Below are 21,873 nucleotides of genomic sequence, written 5' to 3' on the forward strand. Positions count from 1 at the left end.
AAACCTTACTCCTCTGTAATTATAATTTTTTCTAAAAGTTCATTACTTCAAATATTGAAAACAGCTTTTTATTACATGTCTTAAACTTTTGCCAGAGATCTTACGGCTCATACAATCTTAAATGCATGTATTGAGACTAATCGATGAACGAGTGTCATAGGCCTGTCGTAACTCACGTAAAGTGAATGCTTTTAATTAAAAAAACTAATGGATTTCCAATCAGCATTCCAACATCGATAATACAACCCTTTCTTTCGCCTATGATTTACTGCTCGGGCTATTCGTTATGCTATCCGAGCATGTCATTATGACAATGTTTCACTCAGTCCGCAGATAATACTGTGCAGAAGGCTCGCGTATGTAACCGGTTGAAAAAGAGGAAAATGAAAAGCGAGCGTTAATCAGTTCCGAAACGACCTTGCGTTCTGCACGCGCGATGCATTGACGAAATGATTATCACTAATACGGCCAACTGTAATTTCACGCTACCACGTGTGAATTTTCATTTGTCCGAACGCAACGGTCGCTACTAGTCAAAGACACCGCATTCCTTCCGCGCGAATTCGCTCGAACGGCCAACTGGTTTGCAAACCAACGATCCCGATTGCATAATTTTCCGCGTACTCTGATTAATAACGGTTATCTGGTTTCCAATCGGCGTTTCGCTTTCGCTCAGGTCTCGCCTTTCTTTCCATCTACCGACGACTCGTGCCAAGACGGCGGCTCGCGAGTCCGTCGGAAGCCTCGGCGATTAGGAAATCCGGTGAGCTAAGCGAATTCCGTCAACTTGGCCTAGTTTTCAACGTCGTAAATCTTTTCAACCTCGATTTGAGTCATCGAGTCACGGTTAATGCGCGCCAGAGTTTCGTTGGTCTCGTTTCTCACATCTGAGACAAACTGTCAATCACCGACCGGCTGGCTCTCTATAGGCTGAGGAATGACAAAAATGAATTACCTAATATGTACATCATGGTGAAGCAATTGTCGAAGGCGAAACCGAAAAAGAAACGGCAGAGCGCGAACTGCCAGAAGGTGTTAGTGAAAGCGGTAGCCACTCCGGCTACTAACCCCATCATGTTAGCGCCGATTAGCGCCGGTATCCTGCCGTATTGATCGGCGATCCAGCCGAAGATCAATCCCCCGAATATCGCGCCGATAAAAAAGATGCTTTGAGCCGTGGTGGGCAGAGCATCTTGCTCGCAGACCCACCCGAGCTGTAACAGAAAACTGCAGTCGAATGATTTACGTATCTAGAGTATAAAAATTCAAGCGAAAGTCAAGACTTTTTGTGGCGTTTTACAAAAAGAAAAATCGAGAAATAAATAAAAAGCGGCTTTTACAAATCGTCAAAAGTAAGGGAAGGAAAAACCAGTTGAGAATTTCTTTACTGACACGTGCGAGTTCGTTTAAGAATTTATTTAGATACTTGAAAAAGTAATTGAGCGAAGGGTAAGTGGCTGTAAAATGATTTCGCTACCTACCTCGGTCGCTACGGTTGCGTAAGGGACCGTGCTGTAATTAAATTCCCATCCGTGTTGGCAGGCTTTCGTCGGCCACGACGGGTCCGGCGCGTGGCTTCCGTTCGACAAGACCTCCGTGTAATTTACATCGTACATGCTGCACCTCGACCCGGCAGGTATCGCCAGCGCGCGTCTGAGATCAAACAGAAAAATTCCCTTCGTTAACATTAATACCAGTTAAGTCGCAAAATCGTAATCGCGATATTCGTCGCGGCATGCGTGCGAAAATTCATTGAATTCAATCTGAAACAAAGATCCGCGTATAATTAATACAGTCACGTGGATCGATTGCGAGGCTGATTCACGACGGATCTTCGAACGGCGAAATCATTTACTAATAATGAACATCGTTCGGGTAATTCCTCGGCGGTAATTATACGCGCGCTCTCGAGGAGATACGAAATTGATGTCACGACTGTCATCAGATGACTGACAATGGCTGATACCGATCATCGTAGAAGACAATGTCTCAGACCTTTTCTTTCGACTCTAATGAAGCCGTAATACTCGTAAATGCGTATTTACAGTATTAATAGCATGTCTCAGCGTCAGGATTGTTAGCTAAGATCCATTGTCTGACCTTTGCGTGAGAAGTGAACGAACGCCGATTGTGTTACGCGCAGGAACACCGTTACAAGGTCTCCAAGTGAAAATTATAGAGAGGCAGATGGTCGCGAAGAAAACGATGCCTTTTCCTTTTGTTCGGAAAAAATGATTAAGAAAATCTTCCACAGTCATAGCCGTGTTGAAAATAGATTAAGACCGTCACGGATTAGCAATTCTAATAATCTTTTTAATGACCGTTGGATTTATTTATTGCGCAACGAAATTAGTAATCCTATCTGGAGATCCTTTCCAACTCGCAGTCCTTCTAAATGTGAAATGTATTTATGTAAAAGCGTGTAACGCCGTTGTCCACGCGATCGACGATATTAAACGCGTTACGTGCCCGACGTTATTTTTCGCGTTCACGCTCTCATTATTTGCACGAAGGTTTTGCTCGCCGCACGTTTACGTCGCGGACACGATAATACACGCGCCTGGGAACTCTACACCCGAGAGTGCATTGTGCGTTGCAAAACATCCTATGACTCTCGAAACGCAATTTAATAACAAATTATGGCGTAACCGCATCGGAAACAACGAGGAAACCGTTGCCTAAAAAGAGAAGAAAGAAAAATTTGCGTCTCTTCAACCAGACAGGATTTTATTTAAAAGAAACGTCAATTTGCGAAGACGGGAGAATTGATTACTGATTTAGAGACATTCGAACGTGTTAACGAGGGCGTCGCGACGCGACGTGCTACGCGACGTTGTGGGTAAGAAAAATTAACGCGTTATGCAAATACGGTACCGTTCAGTACCGAGTGTCGATGAGATAGAATAGCGACAGACTTTCGTTATGCAACTGTAGATTAGAGATGCAGAAGGAACGTGATACGAAGTAGGCGTTCACTACCTATAGGAACGTTTTATTGAGACTTTTACGAACTGCTACTGGCTGCTGCGAGCATAAGTATTGCGTTATTCGAATAACAAGGAAGGTTGTTAACCCACGGCGGCACGTAATCAAACGGAGGTGCAACCCGTCGGACCTTTCGTCATCGTTTTTTATTCGTCGGTATCTTTGCTGCGATTTTGTTATAGATTCGCAGTTAGTCACTTTCAAATGGATTAACGTCGATGAAATCAGAGAACGAATTGAGTTTACGAGCTTATTAACTGTAAAGGAACAAAGTGTTATGTCGTAATTTCCTTGCCAGTTAGCGAGTGTTACGGCACTCGGATATACAGGGTGGTTCACCAGATGTTATCTCCTCGATTTTCTTTGATATTATTTAAATAAAAAAAGATTCAATATTTCATTTTGATTTATAATACAACAACGAATATACAGAGGGATTCACCAGATATCTCCTCGATTTTCTCTGTTATGATTTAAATAAAAAAAGATTAAATATTCATTTTTTATTTATAATTATAGGAGGTTTTTTCTTTCTCAATATTTTTTAGAAATGTAGCAGAGAACGTTTATATTTAATGTTGAATCACTTCGAAAGAGGCACATTCAGATGTGAGGCATTTTGTAGGCGGACGTCTAGTAGAGATACGAAGGTGATCAACAATTTTTTTAATTCATTATCGTTTTATTATTAGCGAAGACATTTTTTTATACAGTTTTTCCTCCTCCGATCGATGAGCTTTCTACAAAAAAGCGTCACCCTATGTATATCGGAAAACTATTAGTTAATGAGATATCTGGATTTTAGTACTGTTACGAAATCACAAGTCGCTTAATAATCTGTTGTAATGATTTCGTTCACAGAAAAACTTCAGTGTTGCAATCGTTTCCATCACGTTTCCTGAATCCAGAAAATAATGACTGTTTTACATTATGTAATAAATCTTTTCATGTATTATTACGTTCAGTGATGATACGATTTTTTATATCCAGTAGTCAAAGTCTCAGAGTACACTTTACTTTCCAAGTAGATTCAAAAGTAGAAGTCGAGGGATGTTAAACAGGCAATCTTGTCGGAATGGAACCTCGTCCTATCCAACGATTCGGAAATATTTCATTTAATACATTTTCTCTTGTATTTCCATAATGTATAGGACAAGCAATTTGTTGCAGCCACATTATTTGTCAAAAAATCTGCATATTTTTGTCCAGTCAGTGACCCTGCGATAAAATATGATCCAATAATACTATTCAAGATATCTCCTTTAACTAATTTATTTATTTATTTATTTATTCACACGGCTAAGAGCCGAAGGTCTACAAGGGTAGTTATAGAGCAGTAATGATTGTTACATTGATAATCGGAGAAACGCAAATGATTTGAAATTACGGGAAGTTGTCGTACAAGAATTAATGTCTTTTCAATATTAATATTTTCTTGTAAAGAATACAACCTTCATCTATCAGTGCAGGAAGAACTATGCATTCCAATTAAAAAAAATGTTAACCTTCGTATGTCTTCAATAGCTTGCAACACCAGAATGTGCCTCTCTCGAAACTGTTCAACAATGATTATAAAAATTGTTTATTACGTATAATAATAACGACGAAAATCAAGATAGTATCTGGCGAACCACCCTGTATAGAAAGTGAGCGCATTAAAGAAGAAAATGACTCCTCATTAGAACGTTAACTGGAATATTCAGGGAGATATTTCCAAAATATATAAATCAATAGATCATGCGTCGCTATTAATTATTCGTCGCAATATTTTTTTTAATCAATTCAACCGAGAATACTGAGCTGATAATGAATGCAATCCGATCGCATTTTTCATCAGCATCGCGAGCAACGATTGTGTATAAAAAAAATTCATGTATGCAAAAATAACAATTTCATGCACCCGACATAGTGAAATGAGTCACCGTTGTTCGTTACGTGAAAACGACAGAGTCGTTATTGTTCTCTAATTATCGTTTGCAAACAATAGGAATGCTCTAAGATGCATTCCGCATCTGAACGTTGATGTCTAACGTTGTATATTATCTGATAATGCAATCACGATGCAGGCATGAGATATCGGTGAACATTTTTAATTAACGTACTTTGTATAAACGATTCTGTTGGATTTAGTACCAGGAGACACTAAACCTTCCCAGTCGCATGTGTGCTCGTAAACTTCAATTTAATCGTGTGTATCTGCTTTTATGAGGTCGCTTGTTTGTTCAACAAACGATGCGAATGTTGAACCAGACGTGATGGAATGGTGCATTCATCAGCAAGAATTATGATTTTTATCTGACCACGATAAAGATTTATCAAATCGATAAACGATGAACTGTTTAAAAATAACGAATAGTATTTTCTATCAGGAATACACAATCTATACCTGAATTAGAGCAAATGTAATCTCGTTCAGCTTAGATTCAAGTTATCAGATAAATCTCTGTCAGTATAGAAGTGATAATACGATTGATAAAAATTGACGTTGAGATGAAATCTAGTTTTCCACGTACCTTTCGCTCACTGTGAGGTTCTCCAGGTCCGGCGCCCAGCACCAGTACTCGTCCGGTATCAACGTGATGAATATCTGCGAGAAGTACACCCATGCTACGAACGAGGCGAAGGGGATCATCAAAACGAACAGAATTCTCTGATAAACACCGAACTCCCCTACGTAGGGTAACAATTCGTCGAAGTCCATGTCCCTCGTGGTCTCTTTCTTGACATTTCTGTCAGGCTGTACTTGAACACTCGTCGAATTCCCCGGAGTCGCCGCGTTATCATCATGACCGTTCTTCAAGTGCATGGGAGACTCGAATTTCTCCTGCGGTGGCATTTTATCAGAGAACCCGCTACCCTTATTAATCGTATCGCCGCACCCTCCAACTATCTACAGAGTCGCGTTAATAAAACGATTACGAATTCAACCAGTTACGTTCCCGAATACATAACGACGTATTCGTTTTGGCGCTTGTTCACAGCTACAATTTCGAACTTCTGTACGAGCACTCGAAGCATGTTCCTCGGCAACACTAATGGATCACGCGGATTCTATCTGTCGCCGTCATATCGTGATAAGGACTCGAATCGAAGAACGGAATCAGGCTAGTCCCAAGCTTTTATTCTCGGCGGTGAGAATAAAAAAAAGCTGGACAAATCCTGAGTGAAGTGTTCAGAACTGAAACGATCAGTCCTGTAGCCGGCTATATAGCCGCCGACCGAGAGGTACTCCCTCTCCTTGCCGCGTGCAAGCAGAATTCAGTGCTCCGCAAGTGGCATTGAACAGATCCGCGGATCGCGTCAATTATCATCCTCGCCATTGGCGGTCGGCTAATTTCTTTCGCACTCTCCCAGGAGATCAGACGGACGTTCGACGGTATGATGACGAGCCATTTAACGTCAGAGTATCATTTTTTTCCCATCGAGGTTCGCTCGTTTAATTGGTACGAATTAAGGAAGTCCGCGGAACTCGGGGAGACGAAGGTTGCTACCGGGTATAGGAGAACGTGTAATTAATCGGATTTCTTTATGCTTCCTTTATTGATGGACAGAAGTTACAATTTTCATTAAACATCGTCAATAACGTGTTCGTCGACGTTCTCATCGGTTATAAAATTACTCCTGATTGTACAAGCGTTCAATAATCGCATTAAATTTCAGTGAGAGGCACGTGCCCCTTGAAACCAGTCCGTCAACGTGGCGCAAACACGTCTAATTTTGTTCATCCTCGTTTATGATATACGTATACTCAAAATCATTGTAACGCCGATTTATTATGTACATATCGATACAATTGTTCTTTTCAGAAAATATCCGAACGCCTATATATCTCTTGCGTGACGCTACGATGAACGAATTCGAATACATAGCACCCGCATACGTACGTATGTAACGCAAAATACATGTTTTAGAAATATTCGCTCGCGATCAGATGCTAGAGCAGCAAATACGATAGAAAAGATCATCGAAAAACCTACTAATAATTACATTGAATCATTGTCGATAATGGCAGTGCAACAATTTTCTAACAATTAATCAAATTATAATGAAAACACGTTAGGATTCAGATCGTCGATATTGCGAGATAAGTATTCATATCTCTCAATCTTTTTTTTTTTTCAAATAAAATCTATACAGATGTAAAGGTCAGTATAGCGATTTCCTGATAGACGCACTTTAGAATAATCAATGTAGTTAACTCGTTGCGTTTGGTTTAGATTCGCTAATTAGGCAAAAGAAATTCGCATAACTCTCCCTCTCGTTTTTAAATTAATTTCAACTTTCCTCTCCCCCTTGAAATCTCGAAAATCGTCACGTCGAACACGATAATTACTGCTAATAACGAGCTGTAAATTATCGACTTTCTACCAGTATAAAAATGAAAGCCGCTCTTCTTTGCATCGAAAAGGCATCTATTGTTAGTTTGTATAAAAACAAGTGGAAACAGTATGCTTAGTTTCTTCTCCCTTGAAATACAACGTGAAAATAGTTGTACCGCGAGTGCAATGAATTTAATCGGTGGTCGAGTATGCTTTTCGGAGTTATAAAAATTCCACTGTACGCTATTAATGCGCCAGAAGCATCCCGTGTGATGTTACTGCATAAATACATAATGTAGTATGCATGCAATATATATTAATCATATGTACAATAACAATATACAGTAATATCACACAGTATTAGTTGTACGCGTCCTGTTTAGTTAATAATCGTATAGTATCTTTCTTTAGAAATTTCCTACATTGCATCTATATATAATATTATATACCTTCTTTTTCTTTTTTAATTACGACCTTTTATTTCTCCAACTTGAGTTAACTTTTCACGAACGCTTTTAGCCTACTTACAAAATTTCATTACTTTAATACTAAAACTTACTGCATTAGTAAACAAACGATTAAAATGTTTTCAAATTATTTGATTATATTATTCAAAAAAAGAAAAAAAAATTATACGTGGATAATTCATTAAAATCTTACAATTGACCGAGGCTTTAAGTAGCCTCGAAAAATCCATTTGATTGGTTATAAAAAGAAATGCTGCAATCCGCAAATTTCAGCGTGTAAACTACACGCAAATATAAAAATCAATAGGGAATTTCTACAACGCAAAAGTAATATATGTACGATGATTAACTAATTTGAATTTCCTTGCCGTTTACTTAGGCAAAAGTAAACCGAAATCGTCGATTATTGAGAAAAAAGATGCTGATAATTATCTAATCAGATAGTTACTTCTCGGAATACGTAATAGAGAACGAAAGCTTACATGGAAAGATAGCATTGCTCGAATGCTCGATAGAATTTAACAACAATTTGTTGTCGTCCGCGGTAAGTTACCGGACAAAATATGTTTTATTATTAATATAATAACACGTAATAGACAAACCTAACACTCTTATGTACACTATTATTAATAGCCATCAATGCAACGATGTTAATATTAAATGAAAAATCTCCTCTACCACTTCAGGAACTTAGTTCTATTCCATTATCGATTATTTTGATTATTCACAGAGAATTTGTTTTTACACCAAGATTCATAGCACTGTCAGAGATTAGGATTTACTCGTCGATAGAATCTTTTCTCAAGTATATAAACATAGGTATTATCCGGTATTATACTTAAAGAAACGAAATTAGATAATAGATAAAGTCGACCTTGAACTATCCACAGCTGGCAATCTCCTTGAGTAGAAGTGTTTCGATGTCCACTCGACATATGGGACATCGCTTGTTGGTGCCTAGCCACTGATCGACGCAGTCTATGTGGAATAAATGCATACATGGAAGCCTCCTGTGACAAATAAGAAAAACAGAATATTTTTAAATATCATCCAGACAGATTCGATAAACGAAAATGATGAGAATGAACGAAGGGATAAGCAAGAAATTGTAAGTCCAATGGGAATGCTTCTAGATCATGATCGCGAGGATAACAGATCAGGGGTGGCGAGCAAACGAATGTAAAGGGTTTCGATTTAAGCAAAAAGTATGTAGATATAAGGAAATTATGTATACGAAAGTCCATCAAAGCTAAAAGGCAAGACGATAAATAAATAATTATTATTAGTATGTGATTCTTACCTAACACTCTCACAGTCTTCGAACTCGGATAAACATATGGTACACTTCTCAATGTCGTCATCAGAATTTTCGACCTTCTTCCTCTGTAACAATAAAAAGAAGAGAACAATTACAGGATATATCAGGACTTTCCTTTTTTAATTGTAAACGGCGAAACTGTGAGACAAAATTCGGAATTTAATAATACATTAATAATCTTTATGTATTTCCCATGAGTGATTATACTTTTTTCTAAAATCAAAATCGAAAGTAAAAAATTCTGATTTGATGTCTGCAATTCGGAAAGTCTGAAAAGATGGAAAATATTTTACTTAAGTAAAGAGACGGTTAAACACCAGTATGTACTCTACAGACACTGATAAGAACCTTCACGAAATTTGCGATGTTTATAAATTAGCATTAAGTAAAAAAGTGGAAAAATTATTCACGAACAAATATTTTGTAGAACGCTATCAAGAATGGCTATGCAGTCAAATTTATACTCCTGCAGACATTTTAATTCAAGAAGAATTCGGTTTGATAAAGATCACAAGAATCCAATGTTCTTCAGTTAAGTTCTCATTAAATTCACTAATTGGTTTGTTAAATTTCATTCTTCTTAATAAATAGCGAGTTCTTGAGATTTACAACAAAATCTAGATTTTCTTCCAAATTTTTCAATTTATCAGTATTGTGGTGTATAACAAAACACTTACCCTCTTGTACTTGTGACGGAATGTGTGGCTTTCAATCGATTCTTGTGTGGCCCCGGAACTAACATGAGCCATGCGTCGTTGATCCACGAAGTGTATGTAATGTTCAAACCGCGATAAATGGCGCACCTGATGCACTAACTGTGGGTATGGCAACGCATCGTCCGCGATGTCAGTATTAAGGATTGGCTCCTGCTGTAAAAAGTGACATTATACACCAGTGTAAAAACTTCTTTTAATCGACGAAATTTGAAAACATACCAAGTGAAGATGCTGCAGCAAATTGATATGGATGTGATGTGCATGCGTCATAGGCGAAAACGTATTTTCGGCGAAATCGTAGTGATGATACGTATGATTCATATAAGGATGCACCGGCATCGAAGGCAACGTAACTGGCGGCGTTGGCTCAACCTCCCCAACATTGGCCATAGGATTTTCCTATAGACATAAAGAAAAGCCAATAAGTCAACGAAATATTAAATTTTCAGAGCAATATTAGAGCACCCGAACCATAGAGATCTGTGTAGATAAACTAATACGTACCATCATGGTAGGCTGATTCATGTAAGTAGGACACGGCGGACTGAAGTTTCGTGGACCAGCAGTTTCCGGGTGGCTGTAGACCGTAGGCTGCTGCGGCGGTGGCAAGATCGGCATTGAAAGCGGCATAAGATAATTGTCTATGCTTTCAGAACCATAGCAATGATTACTCGGAGGAGTTGCATTCCCGTTGTTGCACATTTGTTGATTCGCAGGGTGCGGCTGTGAGTGCGGGTCCAGGTGCGGTAGTGGATGCACCTGTGGAAGCGGTTGCGGAGGCGGTTGCGGTAGTGGATGCACCTGTGGAAGCGCTTGCGGATGCGGTTGCGGTTGCAAATGCGGTTGCGGTTGCGGTTGCGTTTGCGGTTGAGGTTGCGGCTGTGGCTGCGGCTGCGGCTGCGGCTGCGAGTGTGGATGCGAGTGTGGATGCGGTTGCGAGTGTGGATGCGGATGCGAATGTGGATGCGGATGCGAGTGCGGATGTGAGCGTCGGTGTGGGTGTGGGTGTGGATGTGGATGTGGGTGCGGGTGCGGGTGCGGGTGCGGGTGCGGGTGCGGGTGCGGATGCGGGGCGCACGGTGCTCCACTGCTGAACAGAAAAAATTCCTATGTAAATTAAAACTGAAAGATTCTTAAAAACATTATCATAGATATGAATGATACTGACCCATGATGAGGCGGCATTCTTGTATAAAGGTGCCTCCTTCGCGCCTCTTGTACACGTTGCTGCAATGTCCACAGCCTTTCCTGCATCGGATGCATACGCGGTCTTGTCATTCCTGCAGGAACATCTGCACAGAATAGAAACAAACATATATAAAAATGTGAACCTTTCACTTTTTCAGATCGTATCTAAGAAGTTTAATAAATACCTGCTACTTGATTGTATCCTACAGGTACGACAGGAACTGGAATTCTGAAGTTGTGATGCATACAGTACGGTGGACAATAATTGTTATTCATGCTAGAAAAAAGGAAAAAATAACAATTTAATTATAGTAAATTAAGGAAGTACATTAAAGAATGATATAAACAAGTACATTATGCATACCTATGCAACGCTGTCCAAGGGCAAGGTCTGATCACCGAAGTAGCACCTGCCGGAGTCGGTGGAGTATGTTCCTCGTCAGACTCCAAAGTCAAATCGATTGTGACTGTAGGATTATGTTCTTCGTCATTTTCCATACGATTCTGCTGTTGAAATAGATTCATTACACCTCGAATAATCACAAAAAATCATTTCAATCTAGGTTTTTGAATAATAGTATATTTTGTACCTTATGACTTACTGTTCCAAGAACTTCAACCGAACCATCCTCGTCATCACTTTTAGTCGCATCATCGCTGCTCGAGCACCAATCCAGTTGCAAGTCAGGTGCAGATGGTGTATCGTCACTTTCTGTTGAATAAAAAAACGAGATTACACATCTCATCTGCCACATATTCTTTCTATTCACATACCATCAGTATAAAAAATATTATTCGTACTTGATATTGCGTGAGCTGGATGCTGCTGCGAATTCATCGTATTTGGCAAAACCGAATGGTACAAAGTATTCGGATCATTGACACTCCCATCTTCTATGGTCTGTATGTTGGTTATCAATCTATTTGCACTGTAAATAACGAAATTACACAGTTATTTCAAACGTAACGCAGCTCGTTTGCTTAGCTAGCTTTATATTAAATATGTACCTATTATAAATGGCATCTGGCAATCTAGATGGTCCAGCTATACCCAAATTATCGGATTGTCTATCATTCAGTGATATGTGTTCTCCACATATCCTCCTTTTGTGTCTCAATGGAGGCTCATGGCTATGTAAAAGTCGTCCCGTTGTATAAAACTCATGTGGAGTTCCATACGTAACATCTGGAGGGGGATGAGGGTTTACATAAGGATTGATAGGGACTACATCCGAATCTTCTACATCGCTCTCAGCGAATAACTGATCAAATTCCATCTCGTTTCCTAGAGTAAGAAACCTAATTGCTTAGGAATATTCGTGGCATATGAGAGACACGAAAGAAGCAAAAGTGTATTCATACATACCTGAATTAAATCTCGGTTGAGGCGTAGGGTCAACTGTAGATGTAAATGCTGTATCAAATATATCTGCCAGTGAAGTAGAATTTCCTTCCATCGACGATGTTATAGATTCTGCATACAAACTATTTTGCTCGTCGGCTTTCGTTCGGCACCAAATGTTCTCGGAGTTTGTACTCTCATCCATACTGCGTTTCATTATTTGTAAAACGAAAGGAAACGTTAATTAAGCAGAACCCTCAGTGTGACGAGAATAATTCGACAATACGTAACGCGCAACGAAAATCTTTTCGTATCGCGTAAGAAGAGTAGAAATCGGCGTATCGAGCTCAAAATAATGATTCTGATTTGTATCGAGAGTTATATTGGAAGTAGCTGACGGTACAACTAATCTTCACGCGAGATACTTAAAACGGTGACGAAACGTAATAGCATAAACTGCAAAAGAACAATGTAAGTGTATGTACTTTGCAATTCCTACGACGGTTCTGTAAAACGGTACGGTCCTCTTCCTCACCACGTCATTTTTATCGCGATATTTATTTTCCACGGATCACACTGTCACTCGCAGGGTCCGATCACTTGGAATTTCAATGAACTTCCCTGCCCACACGGCGATTTGTATATAGGAATTAAATTCTTATCTCGGATATAACAATGAAATCGAAAAATGATACTACGATACCGTCAATCGTAACATTCATTAACTACGCTCGATTTTCGGTAGCCTCCGCTGATTATGTAGCATGCTACCTTTCCTCGTCCGATTAGTACTACGCGAATTTATCGTACTTGCGATTGATATCACGATAATACTTATGCAGGCGACATTCGCTTTTCGAAAACCGTGTCACTCGCTTCGTTATCGCACAATATTGTAATCTGCACGTTACGTACTTTTATTTAAATGACACGAACACGACGAGTGACCGCACATAGCAATAAGAGGGAACGCATGGGCATGGGCAACGTGGGAGGAGACTGAGTACACGAGACGAGAGGAAGTAAACTGTACCTTGTTCCCGAATCCGACGGGAAATTTGAATAAGGATCCATTTGAATTCCACAGTGTAATTCACGTAACGTTGTAATTCACAAAACGATATCTTTGATACTAGAAAAGCACTTCGAACAAAAACTGTTTAAAATGAAAAACTCAAAGCGAACGACGATTCATCACAGCAGAAAAACTGAGGGGTCCGACAGACTAAACTGAAGTAACCGAATCAAGGGTAAGAACGCCTGTCAAGGCGCTCGAGTTGGTGGGGCTATTTTATACCAGCGGTACAGGCACGCACTATACCACGGACAACCATCCCCATGACAACGGCTACCCCTTCTTCGTTCCTCCAACGGCTTCTTTGTCTTCACCCTGCGAACGATACGCTGCGCCTCCACCATAACAATCCCCTCTTATTTCCATCCTGGGTTCCTACGTCCATGTGACTACCTGGATACCTACTCTAAAGCAAACGAAAACGACCCTGATTTTCCTACAGCGTTTCTCAATTCCCGATGACGTCATGTGTATCCAAGCAAAAAACGAGCAGAGATTTATACATGATTTTTAGCACTTAAAAATTATCGAGAGATCTTATGCCTTAAGTTGAATTCCCATCTACGATGTTCGTACGCGCCGACGTTTTCAGGGGGTTGAAATTTGAAAGGCGGCGAATTGGAAATGCTAGATATCGTCGAAATATAAGTAAAACATTGATACACATAACGGGGTACGGTATGAATCAGAGGGTCTGCAATAATCTTAGTCATATAGAAATAGAAAGCGAGCCGAAAAACCGTCAGGAAACACCAAATACTATAATACAGTCTTTCTCCAGCCGCGAATGAGCCGCTTGTTGATCCTTGTTTGAATATACGTTCCTTATAAAAGTAGCGTTAAACATTCAGAATGCCGAAGAGATGCATTACATGTAAAGTAGAGCAAAATCCATTTTACAAACGTAGTTTCCACATGTGATTATTGGAAAGTTATAATACAGCAACACTCGTGTGATTAATTCTAATTTCATCTCTTGTTCGTATCAATTTAAAACAAATTCTTTCATATTTTGTACTTTGCACGTATCGCTACGTGACGAATTTCGACGTTCAGTTCCGTTAGAAGCGAAATATTAAGAGCTGTAAACAGGTAGTTACTTAAGGCTACGCCGCCGCTCAATTTTTGCGCACGTGCTCAATTTTGATGGATATACCCAATAAATCATCCAGGTAGTCGAGCCTTTATACACTTGGTCCCAACTAGCAGGGGACCTAATCCGCACTTCTGGCCAATCGTTCCGCAGATGGACATACCCAGCTTTTACATGGTTTTCTTAATACCACGCATTTCTGAATATGACGTTGAATTTTGTTTTTCAAATTCTTAAAAACATCGCCGAAATGAGAATTGCGGGTATAGAGAAAAATAGGAACGTAAAAGCTGGATGCCTTAAAGATTCACATTTTGCGTTAGAAGCGGTATTTTATGAAAGTTAAAAATCGGCTCGGGTAAAACGGAATCTCCTTCCTCATCTCTGGTTGAGCCCTCCGCGAATTCCGCGCTGATCTATTCCTAATAATGCCGGCTATACTGACTGGCTATCCTGACCGGCTAGACCCGTGGAACATTGGTCGCGAACGGATGCGCATTTCACAGGTACATCAGCACAACTGCACGTGAAGTACGGAAGATTTTATGACCGGTTGCGGACCCAACTTTTGTCCATGCCAAGGATCCTTTAATAACTAAGGAATTCTTAGTTCGTACCCAATGTCAAGCTTGCTGGCTCGACCAGTAAATTTCACGCGAATGCTTGTACTGTTCCATAGACATTTCAGAGAAATCTTTATAATTCGCATGACTCAATAGTTTATTATCCAAAGTTAAGAGGAAAAAGTATCGTCATTCTGATGTTTCAGTATTTATGTATACTACTAATAAAATCAACGACGTTCGTCGGATAAATAATTCAGTGTTCAAAACATTTGCTTAGGAAAGTCTCGCGATTGATAATCGGGCCATCAACTCATCTTTTGTCACTTTTCTTTAGCTCCAAAAGTCGTATTTCCGGATCCTGGTTTATATGGTAACAGCACTCAATAGATTTTTGAAACGGTACAAATCCCGATAGTAATAAATGCCCCAAAAATCCAAAAGGTAGTGGAAATATAATCCCCGGCTACTTAGCGGATTTTATGCACTAACAAAGGCACGCAAAGATATATAAGATTATACATTTTCCGCTGCATACACAAGCGTGGAAAGGCACTAATAAATTTTTATCTGAACAACAGACGATCTAGCGGTACTCTTGGCTTTGGGCACTCGTTTAGTCGGGAAAATAGCCCTGGATAACAATGGGATTATGACCCTCGGGCTCACCCGAGACAGTCGACATATCACTTTACCTGAACCTCAAATTTATGACTACGAACGGCACGGAATTTCACGAATGATTCACGCGCTCTGCAATTTTCAAGCCGTCGTGTCATAATTTAACAAACAATAACCTACGTGCCCACTGGGAGTAGTTTTTAAGACGAAAATTATTTATCAGAGAAACTTCACGTATGCGCATATAATGCGCAAAGATGTAAAGAAAACTTAGTCGATTTATTTACTTCAATGGCATCAATAGTATTTACGTACATACACTTTAATCGTTTAGACTTTGGAACATTGAATTACGGAGCAAAATAATATTTTAATCGCCTGAACTTGGACCATCGAGATACTGATAATTCAGCCATCTGAAGTTGGTTCGATGGAGAGAATTTCTGCATTGAAAACTGGATCGAATGATGCAGTTCAAGAAGTAGCCGACCAATCGTTTCGATATTCCACGCTTCTGTCATTTGACAAGCTCAGAACGAACCTGGAATACATGCGATAACTGCACTTTGCCCGTGTATTTTCTTTCGAACTTGACCTCGCTAGTCCGTCGAAGTTGGTCCTCTTAATGGTGATACTCTAATAATTCAATTTCGTTTATCGACGATTCTGTGTGAAACATCAATTAAAAAATGGCTGTGGCTGTCAGAACGTTCTCAAAATTTACAGGTAAGAGATAAAGATAATTTGCCACCTATTCTCCAACGTCGAAACAGACTGTTCAGTGTATGAGTAGGTGGCTAAGAAAATGTTTCAATGATATCATAAAATTACACGCCCGAATTTCTTGCCTGACTCGAGCCGCGCTGTTTTCAAAGTCAAATACACTTCCGAGATCTCTTCCCTGTGTCATACTGCGATAATACGAAGACTTGTAATTTCTAACTTTAATAAAAGTTTACTGCAGTGAAGGAAAATGTTTTCAATTCATTACATCTTTTACAGTAAATTGTTCTATCTTGACTATAAGCAAACCATTATGTAATTCTATATCAAATTTTTTCTACTTTCATACATATAGACGTATGCACGTATATACTCGTAACGTAAAATTCACGATGTCGTTTTTAATTATACATGACATTAATTACATTGTCTTCAATGTTACATTTACTATAATGTTTATTTAGTATTTGAATTAAATGCAGCAGCTTGCATATTCGTTTGAACGTGTCAACATTATACTATGTCATAGTTAATGTCATATTAATCACTTGAACTCATTGCATGATATTCAGTCGTTGAACCTTGACCTAAAAGTTGAGAAATTTGATATTGCCTCTATAAATAATAATTGGTTCACAACAATAGTCATATGAAACTCCTCTGTGCCTCAAAACAATAAATATCTCGTTATTCTCATTGTTAATAGTTGTTAAACATACATTATCTATTTTTATTATCAATATATCTTTAACAAAAGAGCACGTACGCATGTATCACTACAATGAAAAGTGTATTTTGTGTTCCAGTTAGAAATTGTGGAAATTTACTCCGTACTCAAATAAGATTTAACTATGTAGATACTAGGAACAATTTAAAAATTGATTCGAATACCAAAGTGATATGTCAGGGGTTCACTGGTAAGCAAGGAACATTTCATTGCCAACAAGCCATCGAGTATGGTACCAAAATAGTCGGTGGCACTAACCCGAAGAAGGCTGGTACCGAACATCTTGGGAAACCAGTCTTCAAGTCCGTGAAAGAGGTTGGCAAATAATTTCTTATATAATTTGCATAAAAAACGAAAGCGATAATATACGTGTTTCGTCACTTTAGGCAAAAGAAGCGACTGGGGCTAGTGCGAGCGTTATTTATGTCCCTCCACCAGGTGCAGCCGCAGCGATCATGGAGGCAATTGATGCTGAAATGCCTTTGATCGTGTGCATTACCGAAGGTATTCCACAGCACGATATGGTCAAAGTTAAAAGGCGACTCTTAGAGCAAAGTAAATCTCGTCTCATTGGACCAAATTGTCCAGGAGTAATAGCTCCGGAACAAGTAAGAATAGTTTGATATTATATCATTTATGTATATATATCTTATTCTATATCACTCTGTTGTTTTATAACATATCATTATCTCAGTGTAAAATAGGTATCATGCCAGGACATATACATCAAAGAGGAAAAATTGGTATTGTGTCACGATCGGGAACGTTAACGTACGAGGCTGTGAATCAAACGACCCTTGTAAGTGAGAACAGCTCTAAATAAATAATTGTTACTCTCTTTCACATGTTGATACGTTCATAAAATAATTTGGTTTCAAGACTGGTCTTGGACAGACGCTTTGCGTTGGAATCGGAGGCGATCCATTCAACGGAACAGATTTCATCGATTGTCTAGATGTATTCCTAAGGGATCCGGATTGCGACGGTATTTTAATGATCGGCGAAATCGGTGGCAGCGCAGAAGAACGGGCGGCGGAATATCTAATTGAACATAACACTGTTGGTTGCCATTCAAAATTATTGGTACCCAGATCCCAGTTCATCCTAATTCCACAATCAATTTCTTTCCAGGGATCCTGATGTTCCTTGTATTCCGAAAGATATTGTATATCCTTATAAGTACAATTTATTCGAGCGTTAACATTTAGGTATTATATACGTCTATGATTGTAGGGTAACAAAGCTAAGCCAGTAGTGTCGTTCATCGCTGGTATCACTGCCCCGCCTGGACGAAGAATGGGACACGCTGGTGCGATCATATCAGGAGGAAAAGGAGGCGCGCAAGATAAAATTAATGCACTCGAAAAGGTACCTGTCGATTTTCTATCAAATCGTATAAACGTTCGTATAGTCACGCGATATAAAATATTCTTAAATTTTTTTTAGGCTGGTGTAATTGTAACAAGGAGTCCTGCGCAAATGGGAAACGAACTTTTAAAAGAAATGACCCGTCTCGGTTTGGTCTGTAATTAATGATTCGAAAAAGAAACACATGCCACTATTAATATAAATATGTAGTTTGCCTCATGTGGATGTATCTTCGTACAATAAATTGAAAGTATAAACTATGCTGAGGTCGTCTAAGAAACGAAACGATATAACGCATCGACAGTGCGTTCGAATCCATTTACGTTTACGACTATAATGCAATGGCTACGTTGATCGTCGTGCGAAATTGCCCGTCTGCTTTCTTCCTAACGAAAATCATAAACAAACACGGACACTCGTTGGTGGACTAAATTTATTTTAACACTGTACAGTATTGAGAAACTATTTTTTATCGATATAGCTTTTGTTTTGACAATTCAATAGCCATCCAAAGATACAGTAAAAACGAAAATATCTAATAACTGCCGCCGTTATTCTTCGTCATCATTTCTTCTCAAAACTGGACATCATCAATTTTTCTATGCTACTATGCCATAATTTTAAGGAACAGTTATTTAAGCAATTCTTATTATATTGTTGTAAATTATATGAAAGCTATATCTGTTACGATAAATAATTAATGCTGTTATATACTCCTATTGTAAGACGTGTTAAAAAGTTAAAATATATCAAATGATATTAATTCATGTTTTACTTTTATTATTTATTGCACAAGTTGAAAAATAAAGCATATGCACCTTAGAACCCTAATCGTCCATGTACTTGACAACAACTCTACTTCTCCGATTGACAAATTTCCTTAGCTTGGAGGAATTTATATTTTTAATAGTTAACGTTAGACGTATTAAATAATTAAAATGTATCAAATGATGTTAATTTATTTCCCAAATTAAAAAATAAGAGATATATGCTTTAAAACCCCATTATTTCGTCTATATACTGGGCAATAGCTCTACTTTTCAGATCGACGAACGTCCTTAGCTCAGAGAAATTTATATTTTCAATGATTCTTAGCAGAGTGTCGCACGTACAATAATACAAATATCTTTCTTTAAACAGTTGCTCGCCTAATTCCATTTGATGATTATCCATCAAATTTTCATTCGCAACTACAATCAAATTCTTCCTATTGTCCAAAGCATCTAGTATACTTCCTGCTCCTGCGTGACTTATGATAAGGTCAGCACTCTGCATGTATTTAATGATATCTGGACTTAAATTGAAATATTCTATACTGATAAAACCGTAACGTGGACTGCAATCTGGTATAAGCGACGTTTTACCGATTTGCAAAACGAGTTCATTGTATCCTTTCATCGACAAGGCCTAAAATGTTTAAAAGATTAAAATAAAAGAAATTGAAAGATTGTTCTGTGAACATTCGTTTACCTCTAGAACCTCTCGACTAAGTAGCTTCTCGATTAATTCATCAAATTTGGTGGTGCCGACGGTGACAAATATTTTCTTCTTTATCATTATTATTGAAATAAAACACGTTTAATTTTCAACTTGTTTTGACAGTATCACAGGTAACAGTGCGACAGTATGCATTCAACCCATTCAACCAGTTACTCTACAGTGACGTCAACGAGTTCCACGTGCTCGTATTGTTTTGGTCGTCGCCAATTTTAACGAAACATGCCAGCCTCAATGAAAAATAACGTCTTAACTTACGAAGGCTGTAATTATTTGCGATACCGTTTGCTACTGTCAACATTATCCGGAAAATCCGTGCGAATCACGAATATCAGAGTTAAAGATGATGACCCCGGGCTGAGAGGTTAGTTTAATCCCTTTCAAACGTCGAACTATTATAACAATTTTTGTTTTTCAGAATACGAAGTCAGTTTCATCCGCTTATTGGATAAAATTACAAACGGTTCCAAGATAGAATTGAATGAAACCGGCACTGATCTATTTTATAGTCCAGGCTTACTGCACGGTGGTGAATTGGAACATGATTGCAGCGTGCAACGAGGCATCGGTTATTATTTAGAAGCAATTTTAATGTTAGCACCGTTCTGCAAAAAGCCGGTTGATGTTAAACTCAGAGGAATCACTAATAACACTCTAGGTAAATAACGTTTCACTATGCATTCTAAATTACTACAATCTGAAAAACTAACTGAATAACGATATCATTTTGAAGATCCATCTGTGGACAGAATCAAGACATGTGCTATACCGATATTAAAAAGATTCGTAATAGACACTGAAATTACATTTACGATTAATAAAAGAGGAGCTGCACCTTTGGGTGGTGGAGAAGTTCGGTTTAAGTGTCCTATTAGCCGTAATCTTAAAAGTATTCAAGTAAGTACACACAAGTCCTTATTTCTTTAAAATATCTATAAATATCATAAGGGAAATTTTGCAGTTTCAGAACAGTGGCATGGTGAAAAGAATAAGAGGCACTGCGTGTAGCATACGCGTGTCTCCTGCGATTGCTAACAGAATTGTAGAATCTGCTAAGGGCGTATTACTGAAGTTTTTGCCAGACGTGTATATTCATACAGATCATTGTAAGGGTGCAGCCAGTGGAAAGTCGCCAGGTAAATATCTATTATTTCATTATTTAAAAATATGGAACAGTTTGAATAAGAGTGGATATAACAGGGTTTGGAGTAACTTTGTCAGCTGAAACGACTACCGAAGTTGTTTTCGGTGGTGAAGCATTCTCGCCTCTCATGACGACGAATTCTCTGCCCTGTGTGCCAGAGGATATTGGCAGAGAAGCAGCCATGAAACTAATCGACGAAATTTATAGGTAAGACAAACATGACGGCAATTAGAACGTAGACAGACTAATGATATATTTGTTTAATTTCAGGAATGGTTGCGTGGACTCTCCTTTTCAATCTTTGACTGCGATGTACATGGCATTAGGTAGGAAAGATGTTTCGAAAATTGTAACAGGACCTTTAACACCATCGATGTAAGTAATAAATGAACTGCAGATGTTTATGCATATATAGGAATTTTAAATAATTTAAAGAAACGCAGATAATGTTTAAAGGCGGAAACAAATTTAGTTTATTTAATTTCAGTTATGAAAATAGATATTTGCATAAATCGTGAATGCTTCAGAAACGAAGAACGTAATGTGACTAATATATGATATTACTTCGACAGGATACAATTTTTACGCGACTTACGGGATTTCTTTGGAATCGTTTTTAAAATCGAGCCACTAAGAGAAGAAGATGAAGTACTAGATCAAATTGTATTAACTTGTATGGGTGCAGGCTATACCAATATAAGTAAACGTACATTATAAAAATTATTTA

General features: G+C 38.6%; 5 protein-coding genes across 15 annotated transcripts in view; 2 read left to right on the forward strand and 3 right to left on the reverse strand.

Moving 5' to 3' along the window:
* The window catches only part of LOC108624171 (organic cation transporter protein), an 11,003-nt gene extending 4,819 nt beyond the window's left edge, over positions 1–6,184 (reverse strand). The window contains exons 1-3 of the mRNA XM_018023283.2: positions 5,499–6,184; positions 1,482–1,653; positions 956–1,214 (exon numbers count right to left, since the gene is read on the reverse strand). Of these exons, the coding sequence (XP_017878772.1) occupies positions 956–1,214; positions 1,482–1,653; positions 5,499–5,821 (754 nt within the window). The 5' untranslated portion in view covers positions 5,822–6,184. The remainder of the gene's footprint in view (positions 1–955; positions 1,215–1,481; positions 1,654–5,498) is intronic.
* A 322-nt stretch (positions 6,185–6,506) lies between these two features.
* LOC108624203 (bromodomain-containing protein 4) lies at positions 6,507–16,095 on the reverse strand. Of its 10 annotated transcripts, none has more exons than XM_026812939.1 (14): positions 16,003–16,095; positions 13,369–13,478; positions 12,360–12,541; positions 12,002–12,278; positions 11,795–11,922; positions 11,584–11,705; positions 11,358–11,500; positions 11,179–11,270; positions 10,974–11,097; positions 10,310–10,895; positions 10,025–10,204; positions 9,767–9,958; positions 9,072–9,154; positions 6,507–8,781 (listed from the first exon to the last, which is right to left on the reverse strand). In XM_026812939.1, exons 2-14 carry the CDS (start codon positions 13,407–13,409, stop codon positions 8,652–8,654), a joined length of 2,280 nt encoding a protein of 759 aa, XP_026668740.1. In that variant the 5' UTR covers positions 13,410–13,478; positions 16,003–16,095; the 3' UTR covers positions 6,507–8,651. The 10 variants fall into 10 exon arrangements, with proteins under 10 accessions (XP_026668740.1, XP_026668746.1, XP_026668749.1 ...); XM_026812945.1 differs by lacking the exons at positions 13,369–13,478; positions 16,003–16,095 and adding exons at positions 12,821–12,956; positions 13,039–13,244; XM_026812948.1 differs by lacking the exon at positions 13,369–13,478 and having other exon boundaries at positions 16,007–16,095.
* Positions 16,096–16,234: 139 nt separating this feature from the next.
* On the forward strand, positions 16,235–18,765 carry Scsalpha1 (Succinyl-coenzyme A synthetase alpha subunit 1). The gene is made up of 7 exons (XM_018023342.2): positions 16,235–16,413; positions 17,217–17,452; positions 17,524–17,745; positions 17,832–17,936; positions 18,017–18,196; positions 18,371–18,505; positions 18,584–18,765. Exons 1-7 carry the CDS (start codon positions 16,377–16,379, stop codon positions 18,668–18,670), a joined length of 1,002 nt encoding a protein of 333 aa, XP_017878831.1. The 5' UTR covers positions 16,235–16,376; the 3' UTR covers positions 18,671–18,765.
* A 599-nt stretch (positions 18,766–19,364) lies between these two features.
* Alg13 (Alg13 UDP-N-acetylglucosaminyltransferase subunit) lies at positions 19,365–20,269 on the reverse strand. The gene is made up of 2 exons (XM_018023343.2): positions 19,976–20,269; positions 19,365–19,912 (listed from the first exon to the last, which is right to left on the reverse strand). Exons 1-2 carry the CDS (start codon positions 20,060–20,062, stop codon positions 19,499–19,501), a joined length of 501 nt encoding a protein of 166 aa, XP_017878832.1. The 5' UTR covers positions 20,063–20,269; the 3' UTR covers positions 19,365–19,498.
* Positions 19,947–21,867, forward strand: Rtc1 (RNA terminal phosphate cyclase 1). Of its 2 annotated transcripts, XM_026812949.1 has the most exons (8): positions 19,947–20,036; positions 20,108–20,366; positions 20,421–20,660; positions 20,736–20,899; positions 20,964–21,138; positions 21,203–21,353; positions 21,417–21,521; positions 21,719–21,863. In XM_026812949.1, exons 2-8 carry the CDS (start codon positions 20,225–20,227, stop codon positions 21,861–21,863), a joined length of 1,122 nt encoding a protein of 373 aa, XP_026668750.1. In that variant the 5' UTR covers positions 19,947–20,036; positions 20,108–20,224. The 2 variants fall into 2 exon arrangements, with proteins under 2 accessions (XP_026668750.1, XP_017878830.1); XM_018023341.2 differs by lacking the exon at positions 19,947–20,036 and having other exon boundaries at positions 20,225–20,366; positions 21,719–21,867.
* The last annotated feature ends 6 nt before the right edge of the window (positions 21,868–21,873 follow it).

The sequence above is a fragment of the Ceratina calcarata genome, unplaced genomic scaffold (genome assembly GCF_001652005.2).
Source record: "Ceratina calcarata isolate Rehan_Ccalc_2016 unplaced genomic scaffold, ASM165200v1 scaffold301.2, whole genome shotgun sequence".
Classification (NCBI taxonomy): domain Eukaryota; kingdom Metazoa; phylum Arthropoda; class Insecta; order Hymenoptera; family Apidae; genus Ceratina; species Ceratina calcarata.

Bases quoted from the DNA above. Each gene is read 5' to 3' on its own strand.
- LOC108624203 (XM_026812939.1), bottom strand. From the start codon at position 13,409: ATGGATCCTTATTCAAATTTCCCGTCGGATTCGGGAACAAG. The intron at 11,098-11,178 runs GTATTTATTAAA...TATTCTGTGCAG, and splicing joins AGGATACAATCAAGTAGCAG to ATGTTCCTGCAGGAATGACA. The intron at 9,155-9,766 runs GTAAGTGTTTTG...TTATTGTTACAG, and splicing joins TCCGTCACAAGTACAAGAGG to AGGAAGAAGGTCGAAAATTC.
- Alg13 (XM_018023343.2), bottom strand. From the start codon at position 20,062: ATGATAAAGAAGAAAATATTTGTCACCGTCGGCACCACCAAATTTGAT. The intron at 19,913-19,975 runs GTAAACGAATGT...TAAACATTTTAG, and splicing joins TTAGTCGAGAGGTTCTAGAG to GCCTTGTCGATGAAAGGATA.
- Scsalpha1 (XM_018023342.2), top strand. From the start codon at position 16,377: ATGGCTGTGGCTGTCAGAACGTTCTCAAAATTTACAG. The intron at 17,453-17,523 runs GTTGGCAAATAA...TCGTCACTTTAG, and splicing joins TCTTCAAGTCCGTGAAAGAG to GCAAAAGAAGCGACTGGGGC. The intron at 18,197-18,370 runs GTTGGTTGCCAT...CTATGATTGTAG, and splicing joins ATCTAATTGAACATAACACT to GGTAACAAAGCTAAGCCAGT.
- Rtc1 (XM_026812949.1), top strand. From the start codon at position 20,225: ATGCCAGCCTCAATGAAAAATAACGTCTTAACTTACGAAGGCTGTAAT. The intron at 20,661-20,735 runs GTAAATAACGTT...ATCATTTTGAAG, and splicing joins AATCACTAATAACACTCTAG to ATCCATCTGTGGACAGAATC. The intron at 21,139-21,202 runs GTAAATATCTAT...TGGATATAACAG, and splicing joins AGCCAGTGGAAAGTCGCCAG to GGTTTGGAGTAACTTTGTCA.